We start from the raw sequence: 25,738 nt of genomic DNA, 5'->3' as shown, positions 1-25,738 counted from the left end.
CTGCATCCCAAAGCATTTGGATTGTTGTATTTTCATTTTCATTTGTTTCCATATATTTTTAAATTTCTCCTCTGATTGCCTTGTTGACCCATTCATTCTTTAGTAGGGTGTTCATAGCATTGTGGTCTGAAAGTATGCATGGTATGATCTCAATTCTTGTATACATATGAAGGGGTGTTTTGTGACCCAGTATGTGATCTATGTTGGATAATGTTCCATGTGCACTCGAGAAGAAAGTATATTCTGTTGCTTTGGGATGCAGAGTTCTAAATATATCTGTCAAGTCTATCTGATCCAATGTATCATTCAGGGCCCTTGTTTCTTTATTGATCCTGTGTCTAGATGATCTATCCATTGTTGTAAGTGGAGTATTAAAGTCCCCTGCAATTACCACATTCTTATCAATAAGGTTGCTTATGTTTGTGATTAATTGTTTTATATATTTGGGGGCTCCCGTATTCAGCGCATAGACATTTATAATTGTTAGCTCTTCCTAATGGATAGACCCTATAATTATTATATGATGCCCTTCTTCATCTCTTGTTACAGCCTTTAATTTGAAGTCTAGTCTGTCTGATATAAGTATGGCTACTCCAGCTTTCTTTTGACTTCCAGTAGCATGATAGATAGATCTCCATCCCCTCACTTTCAATCTGAAGGTGTCCTCAGGTCTAAAATGAGTCTCTTGTAGACAGCAAGTAGATGGGTCTTGTTTTTTTATCCATTCTGTTACCCTATGTCTTTTGATTGGAACATTTAGTCAATTTACATTCAGTGTTATTATAGAAAGATATGGGTTTAGAGTCATTGTGATGTCTGTAGATTTCATGCTTGTAGTGATGTCTCTGGTAGTTTGTGGTCCTTGCAACATTTAACTCACAGAATCCCCCTTAGGATCTCTTTGTAGGGCTGGTTTAGTGGTGATGAATTCCTTCAGTTTTTGTTTGTTTGGAAAGACCTTTATCTCTCCTTCTATTCTGAATGACAGACTTGCTGGATAAAGGATTCTCGGCTGCATATTTTTTCTGTTCATCACATTGAAGACTTCCTGCCATTCCTTTCTGGCCTGCCAAGTTTCAGTAGATAGGTCTGTCACTAGTCTTATTGGTCTCCCTTTATATGTTAGAGTGTGTTTATCCCTAGCTGCTTTCAGAATTTCTCTTTATCCTTAATTTTTGCCAGTTTCACTATGATATGTTGTGCAGAAGATGGATTCACATTATGTCTGAAGGGAGTTCTCTGTGCCTCTTGGATTTCAGTGCCTTTTTCCTTCCCCAGATCAGGGAAGTTCTCAGCTCTGGTTTGTTTAAGTACACCTTCAGCCCCTTTCTCTCTCGCTTCCTCTTCTGGAATTCCTATTATATGGATATTGTTGCGTTTGATTGCATCACTTAGTTCTCTAATTCTCCCCTCATACTCCTGGATTTTTTTTATCTCTCTTTTTCTCAGCTTCCTCTTTTTCCATAATTTTATCTTCTAATTCACCTATTCTCTCCTCTGCCTCTTCAATCCGAGCGGTGGTCACCTCCATTTTATTTTGTACCTCATTTATAGCATTTTTTAGCTCCTCATGACTATTTCTTAGTTCCTTGATCTCTGTTGCAATAGATTCTCTGCTGTCCTCTATACTTTTTTCAAGCCCAGTGATTAGTTTTATGATGATTATTCTAAATTCTTGTTCCATTATAATGCTTAAATCATTTTTGTTCAATTCGTTAGCTGTTGCTACTTCCTGGAGTTTCTTTTGAGGAGAGTTCTTCTATTTTGTCATTTTGGATAGTCCCTGGAGTGGCGCAGAACTGCAGGGCACTTCCCCTGTGCTGTCTGGAGTAACTTGTGTTGGTGGCGGGGGCCACAGTCAGACCTGATGTCTGTCTTCAGCCTACTGCTGGGGCCACAGTCAGACTGGTGTGTACCTTATCTTCCCCTCTCCCAGGGGCAGGACTCACTGTGGAGTGGTGTGGCCCCTGTCTGGGCTACTTGCACACTGCCAGGCTTGTGGTGCTGCTTTGATGGGATCTGGTGTATTAGCCGGGGTGGATCCGCAAGGTGCACAGGGGCGGAAGGGGCAGGCATAGCTTGCTTTGCTATCGGTGGTCCCCTGAGGGAGTAGTCCTGCAGCACTGGGAGGGAGGCCAACTCGTCGGAGGGATGGATCCACAGAAGCACAGTGTTGGGTGTTTGCGCGGTGCAGGCAAGTTCAGTGAACTGGTTCCCTTTGGGGTTTTGGCTCTGCTGGGGGATGGGAAAGGGAGATGGCGCTGGCCAGCGCCTTTGTTCCCCACTGAGCTGAGCTCTGTGTTCCAGGGCTCAACACCTGTCCCTCCCCCTGTCCTCTCGCCCTCACGCTCTCTGAGCAGAGCTATTGACTTATAACATTCCAGATGTTAAGTCCCACTGGCTGTCAGGACTCACGCAGGCAGGCCGACCCCTCCGCTTTTGCAAGCCAGACTCAGGGGCTTTGCCTTGCTAGGCGGGCTGGCTGCCCCTCCACTGCACCAGCTCCCTCCTGCTAGTCCGTGTAGCATGCGCTGCCTCCCTGCCCTTCCTACCCTCTTCCGTGGGCCTCTCGTCTATGCTTGGCTCTGGAGAGTCTGTTCTGCTAGTCTTCTGGCCATTTTCTGGGTTATTTAGGCAGGTATGGGTGGAATCTAAGTGACTGGCAGGATGAGGTGAGCCCAGCGTCCTGCACCGCCATCTTCCCTGGATTTCTAAGCTTGTATATTTTAGAAGTGTGATTTATGTAATCTGTTCAGTTGTCAGGTTTTATTTTTAAGGCTCATATTAAGGATTTCTTATTAGAGGCCAGTTTTTCCTTACTACTGAGAAGGGGTGGGGAGGGATGAACAGAGAGTACAAAACATGACTAATTGGTAGACCAGTTGCATAGATTTAAAAAAAAATTTTTTTTTAATGTTTATTTTTTTTTTTTTTTTTTTTTTAAAATTTTTTTTTTTTTCAACGTTTATTTATTTTTGGGACAGAGAGAGACAGAGCATGAACGGGGGAGGGGCAGAGAGAGAGGGAGACACAGAATCGGAAACAGGCTCCAGGCTCTGAGCCATCAGCCCAGAGCCCGACGCGGGGCTCGAACTCACGGACCGCGAGATCGTGACCTGGCTGAAGTCGGACGCTTAACCGACTGCGCCACCCAGGCGCCCCTTTAATGTTTATTTTTGAGAGAGAGAGTGAGTGAGCAAAGAAGGGGCAGACAGAGGGGTAGAGAGAGATGGAGACATAGAATCCAAAGCAGGCTCCAGGCTCTGAGCTGTCAGCACAGAGCCCGATGTGGAGTTCAAACCCATAGACCACAAGATCATGACCTGAGCTGAAATCGGACATTTAACTGACTGAGTCACCCAGGCACCCCAAGTTGCATAGATTTTTAAATTGTGACTTTTTTTTCTCTACTGATATACAACTTAGTCTTAATACTTTACAAAGACATTGAATTTTTTGTTTTCATATTAAAATCTCAAGGAAACTGATTAAGAGACCAAGCAATCAGCTTGGGCACAGAAGAAACTTAAGAAAATGTTATCCAATATTAGCATTTTCTGCTGAACTTGAGGAATAAATACTTTTTGTGATATTTGGGGTTTTATGTTTCAATGACCTGTTTAGGGAAACTTTTCTGCTATAAGGGCTGAATATAAGTTGCAAAGATTTAAGCCTTTCCTGATATTAATGTTCCACCTCATTAACTTCATTGTCAGTGCTTTTACACTTCATTGATTTAAATAAAATGATCTAACTGTAGTTCTGCTGTCCTTTCTCTGTCTCTCTCTCCTTTTTGAGGTCTAGATGATTGTGTATTTAGTTTTGTATTTTCATTTAGACTCCGTTGTTAATTTTGTTAAGCCCAAGATGAGGATAAAGGGAAATTATGGTATAACTAAATGTCTTACCCTGCTGAAGCCCTGACAGATAAGGGAATGCATTTGTTGAGATAAACTAGTCACTTTCTTTTTTAGCTAGTGCTTTAACATTTGTCATGGTCTTCAGGTGCTCCTCAGAGATCATGAACTTCTATTCTATTCTGAAGTTCAGATTGGTGATTATATAGGAGCTTTCACATATATCCCATGGTATTTTTAGACCTGGAACCCAAATAATGGAGAGCTTGGCTTTAAAAAAGCAAGCTATGTTTGTCCTTAAAAATGTTATCTAAGCATTTTCAGTAAAATAGGAATTATGCAATGATTTCTCAAGGAAAGTCACCTTTGCAAATATTTGCAATTACTTCCAAGTGGTAGACCTATTTAGGCAGTAAGGTTTTTTTTTTGCATGATTTACTGCCAGATGTGAGCCCTCCTTAGCACCATATACCCCAAGTGCGAGTTAGATGTCTTTGTTAACATTTAGAGAAAAAGAACTTAATGAACTCGAGTTCGGGGCAACGAAGCTGTCATGTTGCCAAGATATTTTGCATTAAAAAATAATTACTAACATATTAATAAATAACTTTATGAAGATTAATCCGTATTTGACCCTTAAATTTAAATATTTAGCAAAGAATTTCATTTTACAGAAGTTTAGGTGCTGACATGAGATAGTGGTGTTCATTTCTAACCATTTCTTTTATTTTCCAGCTCACCAGCGACTAGAACCAGCAACTTTGTCAGCAATTGTGGCATTTATCCTCAGTCTTTTATGTGGAGCTCTGAATTTAATTCGAGGTTTTCATGCCATAGAAAGTCTTTTGCAGGTACTGTGCTGATTTTGCAATTTCAGGTGACTGTGCCTGTTGCTTCTACTTGTTACTCAGTTGATTTGAATTGATTTGGGTATTAGTACAATTTACGTTGCATGCTCAAATTCTGTATTCTTTATGCCAGCCCTGGTCTCCCCTTCCTCTAAGAACAGTGATTTCTAGTTGGCCTCTTTGACTGAATTAGCATGTATTTATTTATAATTTACTCTGCAGGAGGCACTGTAGGTGGATACTCTGGGGACACCAAGGTATGTGTGACATGAACACTGCAGTCTCAGAGCCTAGAGTTGAATTGGGAGGGGGGAAAGTCATCCATCAATAATTACCAAGTACATAGAGTTTGGAAGAGGAGCAGTCACTGCGAGTCAGGATAGGAGAAGACTGTGGAGGAGGGGTGAGCTGGACCTAGAAGGATCTGAGTGGAAAGAGAGGAATGGAAAAAAAAAAGAGGGCATTTATGGGCAGGTTTTTGTCCCACTTTTATGTATTTCTACCTTGTTATCTCCTTTTTTTTTTCCTTTTTAATTGGAGGCTACCAGAAACCACTATTTTTTTTTTTTCAAATATTGCCAGTGATTCTGTTTTCCAGTAGAGTTTTCTCAGAGACTCTGGCTATCAGAATATACTAACTTTTTCTCTTTTATAAAGTTTTTGAAACTTCCTTTCTTAAAGTTTAGCACATTTCAGACTGGACAGCTTTCCTTACCTTTGTTTCTGCTCACTTTCTCTGAAGACTTTTTCTTGACACTTGCACATATAAATAAATTCTCTGTTTTTGGTCAGCCTTAAGCTCAGAATACCAGTTGTAAAAAAAACCACTTAACATGCCTTATATTCTTTTTCAAAATTGCTTGTTTTGTTTGGGGAACACTCAGAGAGTACCATTCTGAGTACCCTCTGAATGTCGTCAGCTCTTTGAAGCCAGTAGCAGAGCACATCACAAGTTTCAGGCAGCTGAGCTGTCCCTTGAGTGGGGAGGAGGAGTGTCTCATGACTTTTTAATTCTTCTTTCAAATATCCTGAGCCCTCAGGTAAAGCCCCTCTTCCCTTTCAGGCACAGTGTCCCTTGGTGTTCCTGCCCCTGTTCCCTAGCCAGGTCAGCTTTATTCCAGCAGGAATTCAATTTTGAGCCAGTTAGACAGCCTGCCAAAAAGAAACAAAGGCAATTTGGAGACCACTGACCGAAAAAGTTAATAAATAAGATATTCTGTCCCCTCCCCACCTTTTTTTTTTTTAAACTTGTTGTAGTGGAAAGAACAGTAGTGTGGGTGTGTGAAGAGTTAGTTTTTATTTGTGGAGCAAAGAGAGTGTTGGTTCCAGTTCAGCTCCTGATTAGCTCTATGACCTTGAATAGTTCACTTTGGTTTCTGGTCTTCAGTTTCATTACTTATAAATGAAGGAGAAGGTTGGATTTGATGAGTATTTCTCAAAGTATGGGGCACATTTATCACTGGTTGCATAGTAGATGACTTTAGGTGGTAGAGGGATGAATGTTTTTAATTTTAAGAGTTATGTATTTAATGTATATTAATGTATAATAACTGTATTTGGTAAGAGATAGTATCTGTTAATGATAGAGATATAAAATTTTTTTATGTTTGTTTATTTTGGGGGGAGGAGGGGCAGAGATAGGGAGACAGAGGATCTGAAGCAGTCTGCCCCCTGTTAGTGCAAAGCCCAACATGGGGTTCAAACCCTCAAATTGTAAGATCATGACCTGAGCTGAAGTCGGTTGCTCAACTGACTGAGCCACCTAGGCACCCCTAAGATTTTCTTTTTAAAATAATTTTAATAAAATGCCAACTTTATGCATTTTATTAAGTAAATAGTGGTATAATTAGTATTTACAGTTGGCAAAAATTGTGAAGATGGTTTTCTGTGGTTAAAAAAAAATTCTCAGGTTGTTTGAAAGTAGCAAATTAGTAAGGGGAGGGGGCAGATCTGGGTAGAGAAGTTTTTGTGCTATAGAGCCATACCATCCCTGACTCAGAAGACAGTGTACAAGTGTGAAACCTGGACCTTAGACCCTCCTTACTTTTAAAAGTCACGCAAGGTTGTTGTATCTCACAAAACTTATTAAAGAAAGTAATTTCTGGGGTGCCTGGGTGGCTCAGTCACGCATTCGGCTCTTGATTTAGGCCCGGGTCATGATGTCACAGTCATGGGATCGAGCCCTGTGTCAGACTCTGTGCTGAATGAACGTGAAGCCTGCTTGGGATTCTGTCTCTCCCTCTCTCTGCCTCTTTCTCTCACTCTCTCAAAATAAGTAAACATTTTAAAAAATGTTCTTTCAGGCACTTAGGTATCTTATCCCTTAATTTCCTGATTCTTTCCTCCTTCTTCTGATTACTAACTTCAAAGCTAAGGAAAGTAGTATAAACTATAGCTTTTGATGCTTTTGAGCTGCTACAGCTGACTCATGCCTGCCTTGATGCCTAAGTATTCCATGTTTTCCCTCCGACCAGTAATGTCTTTGCCTCATTGCAGTTGTTTAGGGTTCAGAAGAACAATAATCTGATTAAATGGATTATTACGTGTAACTGGCTGATAGCTCTGAGATTACTCAGCCTGTTTACACTTTAAAAAGACATTATAGACCAATGTAACTCATGAACACAGAAAACTCCTCAACAAGATATTAACAAATTGAATCCGATGATATATAAAAAGAATCATACCACAGCTGAGTGGATTTATTCCAGGTATGCAAGGCTGGTGCAACATTCAACAGTTAATATAATCTGTCACATCAACAGGCTAAAGAAGAAAAATCATAGGATCGTGTCTTGGATACAGAAAAAGCATGTGACAAAATCCAATACCTATTCATGAACTTACCACAAACTAGGTATGAAGGGGAACTTCCTCAACTTGATAAAGAACATCTACAGAAACTCTACAGCTAACACCATACTTGATGAGAAACTAGATGCTTTGTCCCTAAGATCCGGAACAAGACAAGGATGCCTCTCTAACCATTCCTATTCAACATCGTACTGGGAAACCTAGTTAATGCAGTAAGACAAGAAAACAGAAGGCATACAGATTGGGAAAGAAGGAGTACAACTGTCTTTATTCACAGATGTTCTGATTATCTATGTAGATAATCCCGAAGAACTGACAAATTCCTAGAATTCATAAATGATATAGCACAGTTATTGGTTCCAAAGTTAATATATAAAAGTCAATTACTTTCCTACATACCAGCAAGGAACAGTTGAAATTTGAAATTTAAAAAACAATACCATTTATATTGGCACCCCCCAAAATGAGGTGCTTAAGAATAAATCTGACAAAACATATATAAGATCTGTGTGAGAAAAACTATAAAACTGTGATAAAAGAGATCAAAGAAGATCTGAATAAATCTTCTGAATTATCTGGATAAATGGAGTGACATTCCATTTATAGTGACATTCCACGTTCATGAGTGGGAAGATTCGTTGTTAAGATGTCAATTCTTCCTAACTTGATCTATAGATTCAGCACAATCCCAATCAAAATCCCAGCTAGTTATTTTGTAGATACTGACAAAGTGATCCTAGTAAGGACAGGTAAAAGCCAACACAATACTGAGGAAAAGAAAATCAAAGGACTGACACTACCCAACTTCAAGATTTACTGTTAAGCTATAATAATTAAGACAGTGTGGTGTTGGCAAAACAATAGACAAATGGATCAATAGAACAAAATAGCTCAGAAACATACCCATATAAGTATAGTCAACTGATCTTTGACGAAGGAACAAAAGCAATTCAGTGGAGAAAGAATAATATTTCAACAAATGGTGCTGAAACAGACATCCACATGCAAAAAAAAAAAAAAAAAATCTGGAGACAGATTTTACACCTTGAATTAAACAACTTAACTCAAAATGGATCACAGACCTAAATGTAAGGTACAAAACTTTTAAAAGATATCAGGAGAAAACCTGGATGACCTTGGGTTTGGTAATGACTTTTTATATACAACATCAAAAGCATGACCCATGAAAGTTTAAAAAGTTTTGTCCCGTGAAGGACATTAAGAGAATGAGAAGATAAGCCACAGGCTAGGAGAAAATGTTTGCAGGACACATCTGACAAATGGCTTGTATCCAAAACATACAAAGAACTCTTAAAACTTAAAGTAAACAATGCAATTAAAAATTGGGCAAAAGAACTGAACAGGCACCCCACCGAAGTAGATATCCAGGTGGAAAAAAAGCATATGAAAAGATGTCCAACATCATATGTCACTAAGGAATTGCAAATTAAAACAACAATAAGAAACTACTAAACTATTAGAATGGCAAAACAAAACAAAACACTGGCAGTACCGAATGTTAGTGAGGATATATAACAATATGAAGTCTTCATTCGTTGCTGGTGGTAGTGCAAAATGGCAGTCATTTTGGAAGACAGTTTGGCTGTTTCTCACAAAGCTAAGCATAGCCTTACTATATGATCCAGCAATCATACTCCTATGTATATTTACCCAAATGAATAGCAAACTTATATCTACCAAAACCTGCACATGAATGTTTATATCCTAATTTCAAAAAACCAGAAGCAATTAAGATGTCCTTCAAAAGGTGAAAGAATAAACAATCTGTACAATGGAGTGTTATTCAGTGAGAAAAATAAATAAGTTCTTAAGCCACAAAAAGACCTGGCTAAACCTGGGGTGCCTGGGTGGCTCAGTTGGTTAAGCATCCAACTTCAGCTCAGGTCATGATCTCACAGTTCGTGAGCCCCGCATCGGGCTCTGTGCTGACAGCTCGGAGCCTGGAGCCTGCTTCAGATTCTGTGTCTCCATTTCAATCTGCCTCTCTCCTGTTCGTTCTCTGTCTCTCTCGCTCAAAATAAAGACATTTTAAAAAATTAAAAAAAAAAAAAAGCATGGCTAAACCTTAAATGCCTGATGCTTAATGAAAGAGGCCAGTCTGAGGAAACTACATAGTTACATGATTCCAACTATATGACATTCTGGGAAAGGCAAAACTATAGAGACAGTAAGTGAAAGGATTAGTGGTTGCCAGGGGTTTAGAGGGAGGTAGGAAGGGATGAACAGTTGGGACATGGGATTTTTAGGGCAGTGAAACTATTCTGTATGTTAATATAAAGGTGATTATTTCATTATACATTTGTCAAAACCCAAAGAATGTAGAACACAAAGAGTGAACCCTAATGTAAACTGTGGACTTTAGTTAATGATAATGTGTCGCTGTTGGCTCATCAGTTATAACAAATATACCACATTAATGTAAGATGTTAATGAGAAAATGGTGAACAGGGGAAAGAGCCGGGTATTTGGGAACTCTTTGTAGTACACTTTCTGCTTAATTTTCTGTAAACCTCTTCTAAAGATAAAAATCTATTAATTTAAACACACACGCATACACACCAACATTAAAACAAAGACCAGAAAGGGAGGAGCATTCTCTGGGCTTTAATTTTCATTAGGTGCAGCTCCACTTAGTAGTTAAAAGTATAGCTTGTTGCACCCAGCCAACTCTTAGGGAATGGTGGATCGGCTTTCTCTTCTCATGAAGGAGCTGAGCCTTGTCCTTCACACAGGCAAGGAGGGGATGTCAGGGTCCCAGCCAGAGTGGAATGTGTCCAGGAATGTGATTCATGTTTTAAGGTCAAATGTACAACTTTGTGCCCTCAGAATAGTGGCCATTTTGAGAGAGCTAGAGACCCTCTGATCCTGTGCCCACCAGTCCCTCTCAGCTCAGCCCCCAAGTACTCCCACCAAAGATGGCCTGGAAAAATAACAATATCTTTTAATCTGCATTTCTTTGCATAAAGAAACTCTGGAATGATAAACTTACAAATGCAGTAGGAACTGGATAGATGGGAAGCAGGGTAGGAATGAGACTCTTCATAATATATACCTTTGGTTATATTATTTTTACTTTTTGAACCATACTTGTTCAGATTTTAAGTAATCAAAATGAATATTTATTAGCACCTGTTATTTAAACTTGAAAAAAAGGCAACAACTTTTTTTTTAATGTTACTTATTTTTAGAGAGAGAGAGAGATGGTGCACACATGTGCGTGGGGGAGAGGAGAGGGAGAGAGAATCCCTAGCTGGCTCCACACTGTCAGCACAGAGCCAGATACAGGGCTTGATCTCACAAACTGTGAAATCGTGACCTGAGCCAAAACTGAGTCAGATGCTTAACCGACTGAGCTACCCAGGTGCCCCCCAAAAAAGACAACTTCTGTTAACCCAACTTGATAGGAGGATTTTCAAGTAACATTTCAGTAGAGTAAAGGCAACTATTTTTATGGGGGTTAAAAGCCTGAGCATTTTCCCTGGGTTTTTATAGTTTCTTACTGCCTCTACGAATCCACAGTTTGCCTAGAAGCTTCAAGTTGTTTGTCTTAAACAGTTCCTTAAGACTGTGATGCTGGAGTGTGAGGAAGCATGGGATAAATCACAAGTAGGGACAGAGAGCTTTTTTACCAGATCATTTTATAATTTGGGGACTCAGTAGATGCTTGTATCTTTGAGATGTGTCTTTCTAATGATTGATACGGAATTCTTTCCTTTTCCATTGTTGTCCTAGACTAAATTTATTCCAAACAATGTTTCCTTCTTACCTGATATAAGGAACTTTAAATTGGTCCATATGGGATTTTTTAGCTGCCTAGAAAGTGTGGACACCTGGTTATTTTGTTCTTTTAGGAATGTTTTAAATCTTTGTTCTGCCATAGACACCTGATGTACTCCACATACACTTATCAATAATTGAGGTTTCTAAAACAGGGATGCTCAGAGAAAAGAACAAGGAAACAGAATGCAGAGTTGTGAGGTAGTTCATGGTAGTTTGTCACTCATAAGTAGTTTAAAAGGATTTTCTAGCAAATTCTGATCTCACATAAATCAGACACTGCTTTTGGAAATTCATTGGACCAAAAGTAGAGATTGCTTGTGTTCCAATTATTGGGGATCTTATATCAATATAGAGGAAAATGTTCTGGCAAGTGGTGCTTGGCATTATTTTCCCATGTCTTGTTATAAGAATAATGAAGGAGCACAATGGAACGTTGGATGTATCTGCCTTCTGAGGATTCTGTATCCTGAAAGGTGGAATGGACAACAGGCAAACAGAAGGAGAGAATGAAATGTCAGAATGCAGAGGGCACTGATAACTAGTTTTAAGCAGGGTAGGATTAGGGGTACAAACTAGATTAATTTCCACAAGTACATCCTTTATACCCAGATCAACTGGAAAGAAAATATATACAAAATTGGGAACGTAAGGTCTTTTGCTTTTAATTTTCCCTCCTTGGGGTCTATTTTTGTGACTTGGATAAAAGGTCCTTTTTATTCTCACAAAAGCCATTGAACTTAAGCCTTCTGTCAACCTTCTCTGTGGTTCGTCTTTGTATTTTGTGTTAGAAATAGTCTCTAGAGTCAATGTAGATGATTTTTGGTCAGTAAAAGTAGATCTTTTTGAGATGGTTGCTGTGTAGCCTTGAATGTAAGTTCTAGGACTTGGGACTTAAACTTCCCTGTTTTGAAGTTACCTGAAGTAGAGTTACTCAGATCATGGTGGTCACAGAGGAGGCAGAAAGGCAGTACACAGATTAAGTGGTCTCAACATTTCTTTAGTACTTAATCTAAGAGCCAAGGATTTATTTAGGGATATTTATAGATTTAGCTGAAAATATGTAATGTATTTCCTGAGTGTGAGTACATTGATATTAAAGTTTACCTTTTTAAGTCCACGAATTTTAACTACTCTTTTTGAATGCTAAAAATGATTGCCACATTTATCTTCTGGTATGTAAGTTGTTGCCTAAGGCACATTTAAATTTGAGAACCTACATGAATCAACATTCCTGTGTATTTTTAACATCGTTTGAAGATTTGGCACAAGTTTGTTTCTTCTTAATGAATAACTGCTTCTTAGGGTAATAACAAGGAATTTATTAAAATATATAGCACTGAAGCATTTCTTTAGAATGTAAGTTCAAACTGGGGAGGTGTAGGATGAGTAGAGTTTTATATTAAGTTGGAAAATTTGATTTGGTGTTCATAGTAATGTGTAAATTAGATTATTTTCACTCATTTCCTAACTTTGTTCTGAGTTTAGAGATGTTAATGGGTTTATTGTGAATTGGCACCTTGTGAATGTATAATCTTTTATCACATCAGGTTTATGTTGTCTGTGTTCCTTTAAGGAGCCACCTTGAGACAGTGATATTAATTAGGCTGGTGTCAGTCTAGAAGTAATTTTCATGTGGTGCATTAGAGAAAAATTGAGTATTCTGATACAGCAGTAAAAATGCTGGCCTGGAATTCAGGATACCGGGGTCCCATGTGCCAGTAACTAACTTAGTGACCTTGGATGAGTTATTTACCTTCTTGGATCTCATTTTCCTATTTTGTAAGATGCAGGTATTAAATTACATAGGCTCAAGGACCACTTCAGTACTAACGTTCTAAGACTCTCTGATTCTGAAATTGTTAGTAATGGCTACTACGAAGCAGAAGTAATCAGTTTTCTTTTATTCCTTAAGTTCTTTATTTCCCATAGATTTGTTAATACCTAATTAAAATTCAGAAGGTTTTGATTTATTTAGTAGCATACTATCTATGCTAAGATGCAGTGCTTGCTTGTTTTCAAAGAAATAAAAGTATATTTTCTGATTCTATGTTCATTATTAAAGAGTTGAGGGAAAAATGTATAAAGAAAATAAAAATCATCTCCAAATTTTCTCTGTATTTTTATATATATGCATATACATACATATGTACCTGTATGTATGTCATATCCATTGTATGTTTGTGCCCTTTTTTCCACTTAAGATTAAAAGGTGAATATTTCCTAATTATTACAAACATTTTAATAGTATCATCCGAAAACATTGTATGATTATTATATATTGCCTCTGTTCCTCTCTTCATCCTTTCATTTTTTTAAAGTTTTATTTAAATTTTAGTTAAAATATACAGTACAATATTGGTTTCAGAAGTAGAATTCAGTAATTCACACTTATATACAACACCCAGTGCTCATCACAACAAGTGCCCTCTTTAATACCCATCACTCATTTAGCCCATCCCCCAATAGTTAAGAGTCTCAGGGTTCCTGGGTGGCTCAGTCAGTTAAGTGTCCGACTTTGGCTCAGGTCATGATCTCATGGTTTGTGGGTTCAAGCCCTGCGTGGGGCTCTGTGCTGACAGCTCGGAGCCTGGAGCCTGCTTTGGATTCTTTGTCTTCCTCTGTCTCTGCCCCTCCCCCACTTGTGTGCACACGTACACTCTCTCTTAAAAATAAGCATTGAAAATTTTTTTCTTTAAATTCTCCTGTAGTTTATTTCCCTCTCCTCTTCTCCCCCATCTTCCCATATGTTCATCTGTTATGTTTTTCATCCTCACATTTAAAAAAATATTCTTTCCATTTGTTAGTTTTGAAATTGTTTTAAATGTTTATTTTTGAGAGAGAGAGAAAGAGAGAGCACGCACGAGCAAGTGGGGGAGGGGCAGAGAGAGAGGGAGACACAGAATCTAGAGCAGGCTCCAGGCTCCAAGCTGTCAGCACAGAGCCCCAAGTGGGGCTTGAACCCACAAATCGTGAAATCATGACCTGAGCCAAAGTTGGACGCTTAACTGACTGAGCCACCCAAGTGATCCTCTATTTGTTAGTTTTCAAAGCAATATATTGGTATCCTAGCGTTCTCCTAAAGGTGAAAGTGACGTTTTAAAAATTTTTAATTCAACCTTTTGGCCAGAACCTCCATCTTTCAGTAATTCACCAAAATGACCAACACAAGGGGAAAGAGGAGAGGTCCTCGCTATATGTTCTGTAGGCCTTTTAGAAAACATGGAGTTGTTCCTTTGGAAGCATACATGTGAATCTACAAGAAAGGTGATATTGTGGATATCAAGGGAATGGGCACTGTTCAAAAAGGAATGTCCCACAAATGTTACCGTGGCAAAACTGGAAGAGTCTACAATGTTACCCACCATGCTGTTGGCATTGTTGTAAACAAACAAGTTAAGGGCAAGATTCTTGCTAAGAGAATTCTTGTAAGTATTAAGCATGTTAAGCACTCAAAGACCTGAGACAGCTTCCTGAAGCGTGTGAAGGAAAACGATCAGAAAAAGAAGAAAGTCAAGGAGAAAGGTACTTGGGTTCAACTGAAGCGCCAGCCTGCCCCACCCAGAGATGCACATTTTGTGAGAACCAGTGGAAAGGAGCCTGAGCTGCTGGAGCTCATTCCCTATGAATTCATAGCATGATAAATGTAAAAAAAACAAGAACAAAAACCTCAAGACTGTGTAAAAAAAAAAAATAAAATAAAATAAAACTTTTTTTTTTTTTTCAACGTTTATTTTTATTTTTTGGGACAGAGAGAGACAGAGCATGAACGGGGGAGGGGCAGAGAGAGAGGGAGACACAGAATCGGAAACAGGCTCCAGGCTCTGAGCCATCAGCCCAGAGCCCGACGCGGGGCTCGAACTCACGGACCGCGAGATCGTGACCTGGCTGAAGTCGGTCGCTTAACCGACTGCGCCACCCAGGCGCCCCTAAAATAAAACTTTTATTCGAACTTTACCTCTGCCCCTTCCTTCCCTGCCCCACCCTGCTTTCATCACTCTATTGTCTCTTCCCTCATACACACTTCTGAGCCCCCTCTTGAACCTCTCTCCCACCTTCCCCAACTGCTAGCTGTTACTCCCTCACCTGCATTCCATTTGCTTTTTCTCTGCTGGCTCTTTCTCTTAGCTCACAAATATGCTGTAACTTGCTGATCTTTAAAAACCTCTTGATATATGTTCCCTTCTAATTTTTTGAAAGAATAGACTGGTTGTTCCCACTTCGTTACCTCTATTCTCTTAATCTATTGTGATCTCTTTTCTGCCCTCAGTTCTTTCAAATACTGACCGTTAAGCTCACCAGTATCCTTCTGATTGCAAGATATTGCAGCCACTCTTGAGGCCTTATCTTATGGGGCCTGTCTCCTCGCACATGCTGTTCAGGTTTTCATTTTATTTTATTTATTTATTTTAATTTTTTTTTCAACGTTTATTTATTTTTGGGACAGAGAGAGACAGAGCATGAACGGGGGAGGGGCAGAGAGAGAGGGAGACACAGAATCGGAAACAGGCTCCAGGCTCTGAGCCATCAGCCCAGAGCCTGACGCGGGGCTCGAACTCCCGGACCGCGAGATCGTGACCTGGCTGAAGTCGGACGCTCAACCGACTGCGCCACCCAGGCGCCCCCAGGTTTTCATTTTAAAAGTAACTGTTTAGGGGCGCCTGGGTGGCTCAGTCATTTTAGTGTCCAACTTCACCTCAGGTCATGATCTCATGATCCATGGGTTCGAGCCCCACATCGGGCTCTGTGCTGACAGCTCAGAGCCTGGAGCCTGTTTCAGATTCTGTGTCTCCCTCTTTCTCTGCCCCTCCCCCACTTGTACTCTGTGTCTCCTCAAAAATAAACATTAAAAATTTTTTTTAAAACTAACTTTATTTTCAGAAATATTTTTAAAAATTTAGAGGCAAATAAGTCACTATTAATAGTTTTATTTTACATTATTCTTGACATTCTCTTATCCCTTTATTTCCAAGAAACAATTTTCTCCTGTTGTATTTTTTTGTCTTCCTGTCCCTCAGGTTATTTGGTAAACTTCTTCTTTCACCTGTCCTTTAAATAGTGGTGTTCTCCAATTCTGCCCTTGGCTTTATAGCCGTCTTAACTTTACACCTTCTCTTTGGATATTTTCATGATGACCTTTTTGAAAGAAGGTACACATATGCACATGTACATACATACCCTCATAGAGTAAAATGTACACATGCCTGTAGTTTCAAACTCTATAATTTCAGAGCCTGTAATTGGCACAATAAGTAATTCTTTACTCATTTGTCTTCCCTAGAATTAACCACTGGGTTATCCTTCTAAAGAGATTATTTGCATCTGCTAGTACATATGTATTTGTAATTTTACTTAAATACTTCTTTTCGAAGTATTTTAATACAAATGGCGGTCTACTCTTTTTTTTTTTTTTTTAAGTTTATTTATTTTGAGAGAGCGTAAGCAGGGGAGGGGCAGAGAGAAAGAGAGTCCCAAGCACACTCTGTGCTGTCAGCACAGAGCCCAAAGTAGGGCTCAAACTCAAGAACTGTGAGATCATGACCTGAGGCAAAATCAAGAGTCAGATGCTTAACTGACTGAGCCACCCAGGCGCCCCCAGTAGTATATTCTTCATACTTAATTGCATTTTTTCCACCTAATGATATGTAGGGGATCATTTAATGTCACTATTTGGAGATCTGTTACGTTCATTTTAGTGGCTACATAGCATTAAAAAAAATTTTCTATCCCCCTTCCCCCCTACTGCACATTTTATTTTAGAAGAATTCAAATTTACAGAAATATTTAAAAAACAGTACATTTAGCACCCACCTGTATACCTACCTACCCTTTTTTCTGTTTCTTTCCTGAATCATTTGAAAGTAAAATTGTAGGTATTGTGATAGTTTATTTCAAAATTATTCAGTATGTATGCCTTACGGGCTAGGAATTCTATAGATTCACAATACCTTTATTACATCAAAGATTTTTAAGGTCAATTCAGTATTATCTATTATTAAGTTCATATTCAAATTTCTACAACTGACTCCAAATATCCTTTATAGTGTTTTTTTCTCTCTCCAGCTAGGAGCCAATCAAGAATTAAGATTTATGCTTGATTGTCATAGGCCTTTCATTTAACAACTATCTAAATAGATGACTAACCTAAGATCTCTAGATCCAACCCTTTACTGAAGCTGACTTAAATATCTATGACATATATTTATTTGGTTGTCACATTGACACCTCCAAAATAGCATGTCCAAAACAAATTCCGTGTAAGGGGCACCTGGGTGGCTCAGTCGATCGAGCGTTTGACTTCGGCTCACATCATGATCTCACAGTTCCTGGGTTTGAGCCCCGTGTCAGGCTCTGTGATGACAGCCTAGAGCCTGGAGCCTGCCTCAGATTCTGTGTCTCCCTGTCTCTGCCTCTCACATGCTAATGCTCATGTCTATCTCTATCTCTCTCTCTCAAAAATAAAAATAAAAATTTATTTAAAAATTAAAAGCAAACTCAGTGTTTTCTGCTCTCAAACCTATTTTTCCTCCTATAGTCCCACCTTATTGAATGGTATCATTCAAATGTTGCCTTAACGAGAAGACATGAAGTCATCCTAGGCTCTTCCTTCCTTGAGACTATATGTGCTACTCTCTTTGCCTGGAATTCTTTCCCTATTTTGTCTACCTTTCCACTAGTTCATTCTTAATCAAGACCCAGATTAAGCGTTACTTCCTTGAGCAAACCTTTTCTGACGCTTTTTTACTCCAGGCAGAATTAGATCTATCTCCAGTAGGCTCCCCTTGTATCCTGTACACGCATTTATCCCATCAGTTCTTACTTTGAGTGTGAATTGTTGGTTGATGTACCTGCCTTCTTGATTAGAAAGTAGGCTCCTTGAGTTCATATGGACTTAATTTTGTCTTCTATCCTGGGTGTAGTAATACAGTGCCTGGCTCATAAGTGTTTAATGAATATTTATTGAATGGAAGAATAGGTTTATAGATAGTCTTCTCTTTAGCAAGTAAAAATAAAGATTTTTTAAAGCTTAACTTTACCTGGAATGCATTTGTTGAATTCCTACTACGTGCAGTTTCATGCAAGTAGTAAGACTGATTTTCTGCCTTGAAGAGAGGTTAAGTTGACAGGATTGGAGGGTGGGCAAAATGGGTAAAGGGGGGGTCAAGAAGTACAACCTTCCAGTTATAAAATAAATCATGGGGATATAATGTTAACATGGTGATTACAGTCAGCAGTTTTGGGTTGTATATTGAAAATAGCTAAGAGTAAATCTTAAAAAGTTCTCATCACAAGAGAAAAAATTTTGTAACTTTGTATGGTAACATACAAATAAATAGATAAATAGATAACTAGATTTATTATGGTGATCATTTTGCAGTGTATACAACTATAGAATTATTACATTGTGCACCTGAAACTAATATAATGTTATATATGTCAATAATATATCAATTAAAAAGAAAAGAAAGGTTTGCGTCTACTTGAGAAGGTAAGACCGGTATACTACAGGGTTAAACAATACTAGAAAGGGGCACCTAGGTGGCTCAGTCAGTTAATCGACCAAGTCTTGATTTTGGCTCAGGTCACAATCTTAGGGTTTGTGAGATCGAGCCTGGCTTTGGGCTCTGCACTCACAGCATGGAGCCTGCTTGGGATTTTGTCTCCCTCTCTCTCTGCCCCTCCCTCATGCACTTGTTGCTCTCTCTCTCAAAATATTTAAAAAAAAAATACTAGAAGGTAACCTAATTACCTGATAAATGATGCAGACAGGAACCTCAGGGAGAGAGAAGTTGGTGAATGTTTTTTGAGGACCTATTGTGTGCCAGTTACAGTTCTATGTCTTTGTAAATGTTATTTAATGTCTACAGCTTTTATTTTTGAAAAAAAGAAATTGAAGTTTGCTAAATAGTCCAAGGCCATACAGATAGTAAGTAAAGATTTGAACCTAGGTCTGACTGACTCCAGAAACATGCTCTTAAGTGTTCCAAAGGCAATTAAGAGAGCTATAAAGTGATACTTTAAATTGAGGGAAAAATAATATCCAACTGTAGGATCATTAAATTAATGGTATATCCCCACAGTGAAAGGTTATATAATTGCTACAAATCATGTGGTTGAGGAATATTTAGTATTTTGAGAAAGTGTTTAAAAGCAATATATAAAAGCATGATTCAGTTTTTTTAAATGTACATATATTTTTGTGCAGAAAAGATTGGAAGGAAGTACATGGAATGGTTAGTGGTAATCCTCCCAGAGTTCTGGTATTACAGGATGTATGAATTTCTTCTTTGTAACAGTCCATTTTCTAAATTCTGTACAGTGAACATATGCTTTTATAGTCAGAAAAAAAGATCATTTAAAAAGGAAAGCATTAAGAAAAAAGAAGTTAAAGTCTTAGTATTACTAAATTTAGAAATGTTTAGTGTTGACCTTCCATGCCTCTGAAGGCCTGGAAGAACTGGCCTAAGCATCCCAGACAGATTAATGTTCCTATTTTAAGATCATCTCACCAGGATAAGCCACTGTCCCTCTGCCTTCCTGTCAGTTCTGTTACCCAGTAGCAAGTGGAAAAGGAGTTTTCTTTGTATATTATTTCATGAAGACAAGGTCATGAGAGAAATTCCCATGTCTTGTGAAAATTTTCATTGTATAAAGATCCTTTTTTAAAATAAGGGCAAAATTCAATGCTCCTGCCTGGGCTTTATGCTTTACTTCATAAAAACACTGAAAGAAATTAAATATACTTAAGAGAAATTAAAAGAGAATAGAAAAACTTGGGTTTCCTATTAGTTTTCCGTCAGTTTTCTTTGAAAAGAATCATTCTCTGCATGACGTATCTCTGTTCGTCCTCTGGGTGGCTATTTTTCTAGCGGAGCGTGTCTGACTGTCCTCATTGGGATTTAGCACACTCTAGTGGACAGTAACTTTTCAGTTTCGTTGGGCGTTTTTTCAAAATCGTGTCAGATTATTTTATTGGATGATTCAGTGATATGCTTACTAGATAGTTAAGTTTGTCAATATTTATTTGAGTCAAGTAGTGATCCAAGTGAGCAGGACTGACTTTATAGGCCACTGGGGTGTTGTACATTTTTATATGTTTTTTTCAGTAGAGAGAAGAGAGGCTTTTTACCTTATGTGGAAACTTTCCCATTGGCTTTTATCTTTTCTCGGGTTGATTGAGAAAAGAGGCAGAGCTGAAATAAAAGCATTTGTTTAGGATCTCAGAAGTGCAACTTGGGGAGCACAGATTTGGGTAGCAACTCATATTGTGTTCCTTTAGGGTACAAAAATCCAGGGTTTAAACAAGACGAAAAGGAATGGGTTTCTTTGTTGTTGTTTACAAATTATTTTGTCTGGTGTAGGCAGCAGAAAACTAATCTTGTCTGAATATAATTGATTGCTAGGTCTCTCTCTAAGCAAAGTCTCTCACTATAGCAAATTGCAGGTGTTTGGGCAGAGGCCTAAGAATATTTGTAGTTTGGCCCAGCTCAAAGTTCGTGGTTTTATCTGGTCATCTCCTTAATGGGCTCTGGCTCCATTTAAAAAACCCCTTGGCATGAATGATTCCATTTCATTTCACCTTTCCCATGGGTAAGATGAAATTGATGGACCAAGACATAGAGGAACACTGGTAGTCTTTCTGTATCTCACATTCCTTGGGACTTTTAGGACTCTTGAAAATTTTTGTATAACTCTTTGGAAAAAATTCGACCATTTGTGCACAAACATGGTTGTAGCCTATCCTGATAGATTACTCTTGGAAATGGACTTCCACCAAAAAAAGTAATTTTTAATTTTGTTTTTGCAGAGTGATGGTGAAGATTTTAATTACATTGTTGCATTTTTCCTTGGAACAGCAGCCTGCCTTTACCAGGTAGGGTCTCTTCAATGTTTAAGAAACACTTTCCTGTTATTGTTTGTTTCAGTATCAATTATAATAATTGCTTGTGCACTTTAAATAAATAAAAATAATGTCTGAATTCTTTGCCTCTCTTTTAGTTTGAACCTGTTAGCTTTGTGACCTACATCTCCATTTTGAATGTAGTTAGATCCCAGTGAACTTAATGTTAACTCCCTCCTGTGCCTGGTTTCTGTGGTACCATGTCATCTGCCTGTGGTGATAAAGGCTACTTCTAGATTTTTTCTGGGTGATTTATTACTCAGCTTCAGGGCTCTGCTTATACTTTAGCATGAGAATTTTGTACTTTTGGGAAAGTCTTTGAACAGGGAACAACAAAAGCAGGATTTTAGGATATTTAATTCAGTAGTGAGGAATAGGGTGGATTGCCAGAGCGGAGAAATTGGAAGAAAGGAAATTAGTTGGAAGTTGATTCCATTAGTTCAGGCAGAAGGCAATGAGAGTGTAAATTCTGGTAATGCTGGTAGGAATGGGGGATGAGGGAAGGACATTGAGGCGGAAGACTCCTAGGACTTGAAGACAGGATAGATATGAGACTTAAGGAGCACGGAGTTTTTGCAGCTGGTAATACGGAGATGGGTACTCGCATTCTAAGAGAGGAAGCACAGATTCGTAGGGAAAGGAGGGGTAGCCATGCCAGTTACCCAAACTTGGGAGTGTCTTTGCTGAAACACGGTAGAGCAAGCAAGACCTTTTGACCTAACTTTTATAAGTGACACATTTCTCTGGCTTACATAGAAAAAATGTTAGAAAGCTTTGCTTTGGGACTGAAAATATAAGGCTACCTAAAACTCAGTAGAAGTCTCTAGTGAAATACTTTGAATATATGCATTTGACTTTATGTAAAGATGGATTAAAAATTTTAGTTTCAGGTGCACCTGAGTGGCTCAGTGAGTTGAGCATCTGACTTTGGCTCAGGTCATGATCTCTCAGTTCGTGAGTTCGAGCCCTGCATTGGGCTTGCTGCTGTCAGCACAGAGCTTGTTTCAGATCCTCTGTCCCCCTTTCTCTCGCTCAACAAAAAAGTAAACGTTTATTAAAAATATTTTTTTAGTTTCAGGTGGTCCTCTTTTTAAACTCCTCAAATTTTTCTGAATTACTTGTATTTAGAAATTTTCTATCTAGTTTGACAGATTTAATTATAATGAACGACATTTCATGCAGGAAATGTGAAAACTTGCATTTGTTAATGTCACAAGTGCTTTAATTTTATGAAATATTCTTGGGTAGATTTTTTAAAACTTTAATCTCTGCTATCACACAGACGATATTATCTCATTTTTGAAGATGAGAAATTTGAGGCAGTTTGAGTCCTACCTGGAAATCACATGGCCAGTGAGTGCTGGAGTCAGGACTTAAGTCTAGGTCTTCTGATTTTAAATATTGTATTCATTCCACTATCTTAGGCTGTCTATAAGCAAAATTCTATATTTGTATAATTTTTTATGCTATAAAATTACAATTTTATAATCTTTATATGCATTATTTCATATTCTAAAATAATGTGAGGTAAATGTTAACTTTAAAATAATTTCATGGGTAATTCTTGTAAAATGTACTTTTGGCTGTTTTGCCTTAATGAAATAATTTTAAATACTAATAATAACAAAGTGTATTGAGCTCTTATGTGTGCCAATAAGCCCTTTCCATTCCTTGTACCATTAAGTCCTCACAGAACGTCCCACACTAAAGTTACCATTGCCATTTTTCAGTGAGGCCCAGATGTTCCTATAGCCGGTTAGTGACTCGAACTCCAGTCTTGGGCCTCCCAAGCAGTGGTGTTGCTCGTAGAGGCGCATCTCTGCCACATTCCTCAAAATAGCTGAAAAGAGTTCTAAGGGGAGCACTGTTGCTCAGCTGTTCTTTTACTGGAGAGAAATTAAACAAATTCATGCTTTAAAAAAGAAAAGCAGAAAGCCAATTTTCTTCTCACTGACAGACAGGAAGCTGCAGGCTTTCCACATGTGCTGAGCAGAGTGATAATAATGCTGGTTTTTTCCAGAGTGAAACATGTGATTACCTGTTACCATATAACATGCTCCATCTGCTGGTGTCAGGATTTTTTTAATCGTCGTTAGATCAGACCTGAATGGCTACCAGGCTCTGGGGACTTCTGGATGCACAGAGCTCAACAAGATAGGAGTCATCTTGCTATGGAACATTTGAAATAGTATATCAAAGGACCTAGAAACTAGAGACTGTTCTTTTTTCCCCCTCAGTGCTTTACCTTGAAAACTTTCAGACTTCCAGAAAAGTTGAAAGACTGGTACACTTAGAGCCACCACTTTATAACATTTTGCAGCACTTCTGTCTCACTCTCTTTTTGTATGTGTATGCGCATAGTGTGTATGTTAGTTGTTTATACAGTAAGTTGCAGACAAATACGTTGAGTATAAAGTTGGTTTCCTTATTCAACTTTTTATTTTGAGATCATTATAATTGTTGTAAGAGAGATATATAATCTTTACCTGGCTTCCCCTAGTAGTACCAGCGTATACAACTATAATACATTATCACAACCAGGATGTGCGTGTCAGCACAGTGTAGATGTAGAATATTCTTATCACCACAGAGACCCCTTAGGTTGCCCTTTTATAGCCACATCCACTTCCCTCCGGCCTCTTAATCTCTGGCAACCACTAATGTGTTCTCCATTTCTATAATTTTCTCATTTTAAGCAGTGTTCTATAAAGGGAACCATATAGGTTGTAACCTTTTGTGATTGTTATTTTTTTTACTCCTCATAATTCTTTGGAGATTTTTCCAGGTTGTTGCATATATCAATGTTTTGTTCCTTTTTGTTGCTGAATGGTATGGTGTAGTGGCATCACAGTTTATTTTAATCATTCATCCATTGAAGGACATCTGGACTGTTTCCAATTTGGGGCTATTATAAATCTGCTATGGGCATTCATTTATAGGTTTCTGTGTGAAGATGAAAACTCATTTCTCTGAGATAAATGCAGCGGAGTGCAGTTGCTAGGTCTTATAGTAGTTGCATGCTTAGTTTTATTGAGACAGACAAACTGTTTTCCGGAGTGGCATACCCTCCAGCAGTGTGTGAATGCTCCCATTTCTCTGCATCCTTTCCAGCATTTGTTGTTATCACTGCTATTCTGGTCGGTGTGTAGTGATCCCTCGTATTGATTTTAACTTGCATTTACCCTGGTGGCTAATGATGTTGAACATGGTTTCTTGCACTTATTTGTTATCTGTGTGTCCTCTCGGGTAAAATGTCTTTTCATGTCTTTTGCCTCTTTTCTAATTGGGTTGTTTGTTTTTTACTGTCCAGTTTGAGAGTTCTTTGTATATTCTAGACATTAGTCCCATGTCAGAAATGTTATTTGCAAGTATCTTATCCCAGTCTGTACCTTGTCTTTTCATCCTCTTAGCCAGATCTTTTGCAGAGCAAAAGTTTTTAATTTTGCTAAAGTTCATTTTATCAGTTTTTTCCTTTATGGAAAATGCTTGAGGTTTCAGGTCTAAGAATTTTTTTTTTCTTTTCACTGAAGTAGAAGTTGACGGGTAGTGTTACATTAGTTTCAGGTGTACACCATAGAGGTTGAACAAGTTTACATGCTATGCCGTGTAGCTACCGTCTGTCACCACTCACTATTATAATTCCATCGATTCAAGAACTCTTTGCCTACCCCTAGACTCTGAAGATTTTCTCCTTTCTTTTCTTGTGAAAGTTTCATAGTGTTATATTTTACATTTAAGTTCATGATCCATTATTAATTAAATTTGGTATAAGATTATATAAAATAGACTTAGATGATTAGATTGCAAGGTTTTTTTGTGTGTTTTTAGTTATGGGGATTTTTTTGCTTGTGGATGAATGGCCAGTTGCTCCATTTGTTGAAAAAGCTATCTTTTTCCTCCACTGAATTGCTTTTGCATCTTTGTGAAACATCATCAGTCAGGCATATTTGTGTGAACCTGCTTCTGTGCTTAGTATTCTGTTTCAATGATCTTTGTGTCAGTCTCTGCGCTAGTACCACATAGTTTTGATTACTGTGGCTATATAATCTGTATTAAGTTCCATTTTCTTAGTACTTACAGGGTTATTCAAATTATTTTTAGATGAATTATGATAGTTTGTATTTTATGAGGAAGTGGTCTATTTCATCTTCTCAAATTTATGTGTGTAGAGTTGGTCATAGTATTTCCGTACTATCCTTTTGGTGTCTGTAGGATCTGTAGTGATATTCTCTGTTTCATTCCTCATGTTGGTAATTTGGATCTTTTTCTCTAGCAGTCTTGTTAATTTCATTGATCTTTTCAAAGAACCTGCTCTTTGTTTTGTTGTTTTTTTCCAATATTCGATTTTATTGATTTCTTCTCTTTTATTACTTCCTCCTTCAAGCTTGCTTTGGTTTACTTGGCTCTTTGTCTAGGTTCTTGAGATGGGAGCTTAAATAATTGATTTGAGAATTTTCTCTTTTGCAATATGTACATTTAGTGTTATAACTTTCCCTCTTTGAGCACTTTATTATCTGTGT

The 25,738-nt window shown here is 38.2% G+C and overlaps 1 protein-coding gene and 1 pseudogene across 3 annotated transcripts in view; both read left to right on the top strand.

Moving 5' to 3' along the window:
- Positions 1 to 25,738, top strand: part of SEC22A (SEC22 homolog A, vesicle trafficking protein) — a 77,948-nt gene that overhangs the window by 44,025 nt on the left and 8,185 nt on the right. For all 3 annotated transcript variants that reach the window (XM_047099232.1, XM_047099234.1, XM_047099233.1), the window contains exons 5-6: positions 4,593 to 4,708; positions 21,126 to 21,191. In XM_047099232.1, coding sequence (XP_046955188.1) covers positions 4,593 to 4,708; positions 21,126 to 21,191 — 182 coding nt within the window. The remainder of the gene's footprint in view (positions 1 to 4,592; positions 4,709 to 21,125; positions 21,192 to 25,738) is intronic.
- Positions 14,320 to 14,992, top strand: LOC124526311 (60S ribosomal protein L21-like; annotated as a pseudogene).

The sequence above is a fragment of the Lynx rufus genome, unplaced genomic scaffold (assembly GCF_022079265.1).
Source record: "Lynx rufus isolate CCGP_SWC_20201006 ecotype Redwood Valley unplaced genomic scaffold, mLynRuf1.p SCAF_5, whole genome shotgun sequence".
In the NCBI taxonomy this organism is placed as follows: domain Eukaryota; kingdom Metazoa; phylum Chordata; class Mammalia; order Carnivora; family Felidae; genus Lynx; species Lynx rufus.
Note: the sequence above shows the minus strand (reverse complement) of the source record. Positions and strands in the feature narration are given on the sequence as shown.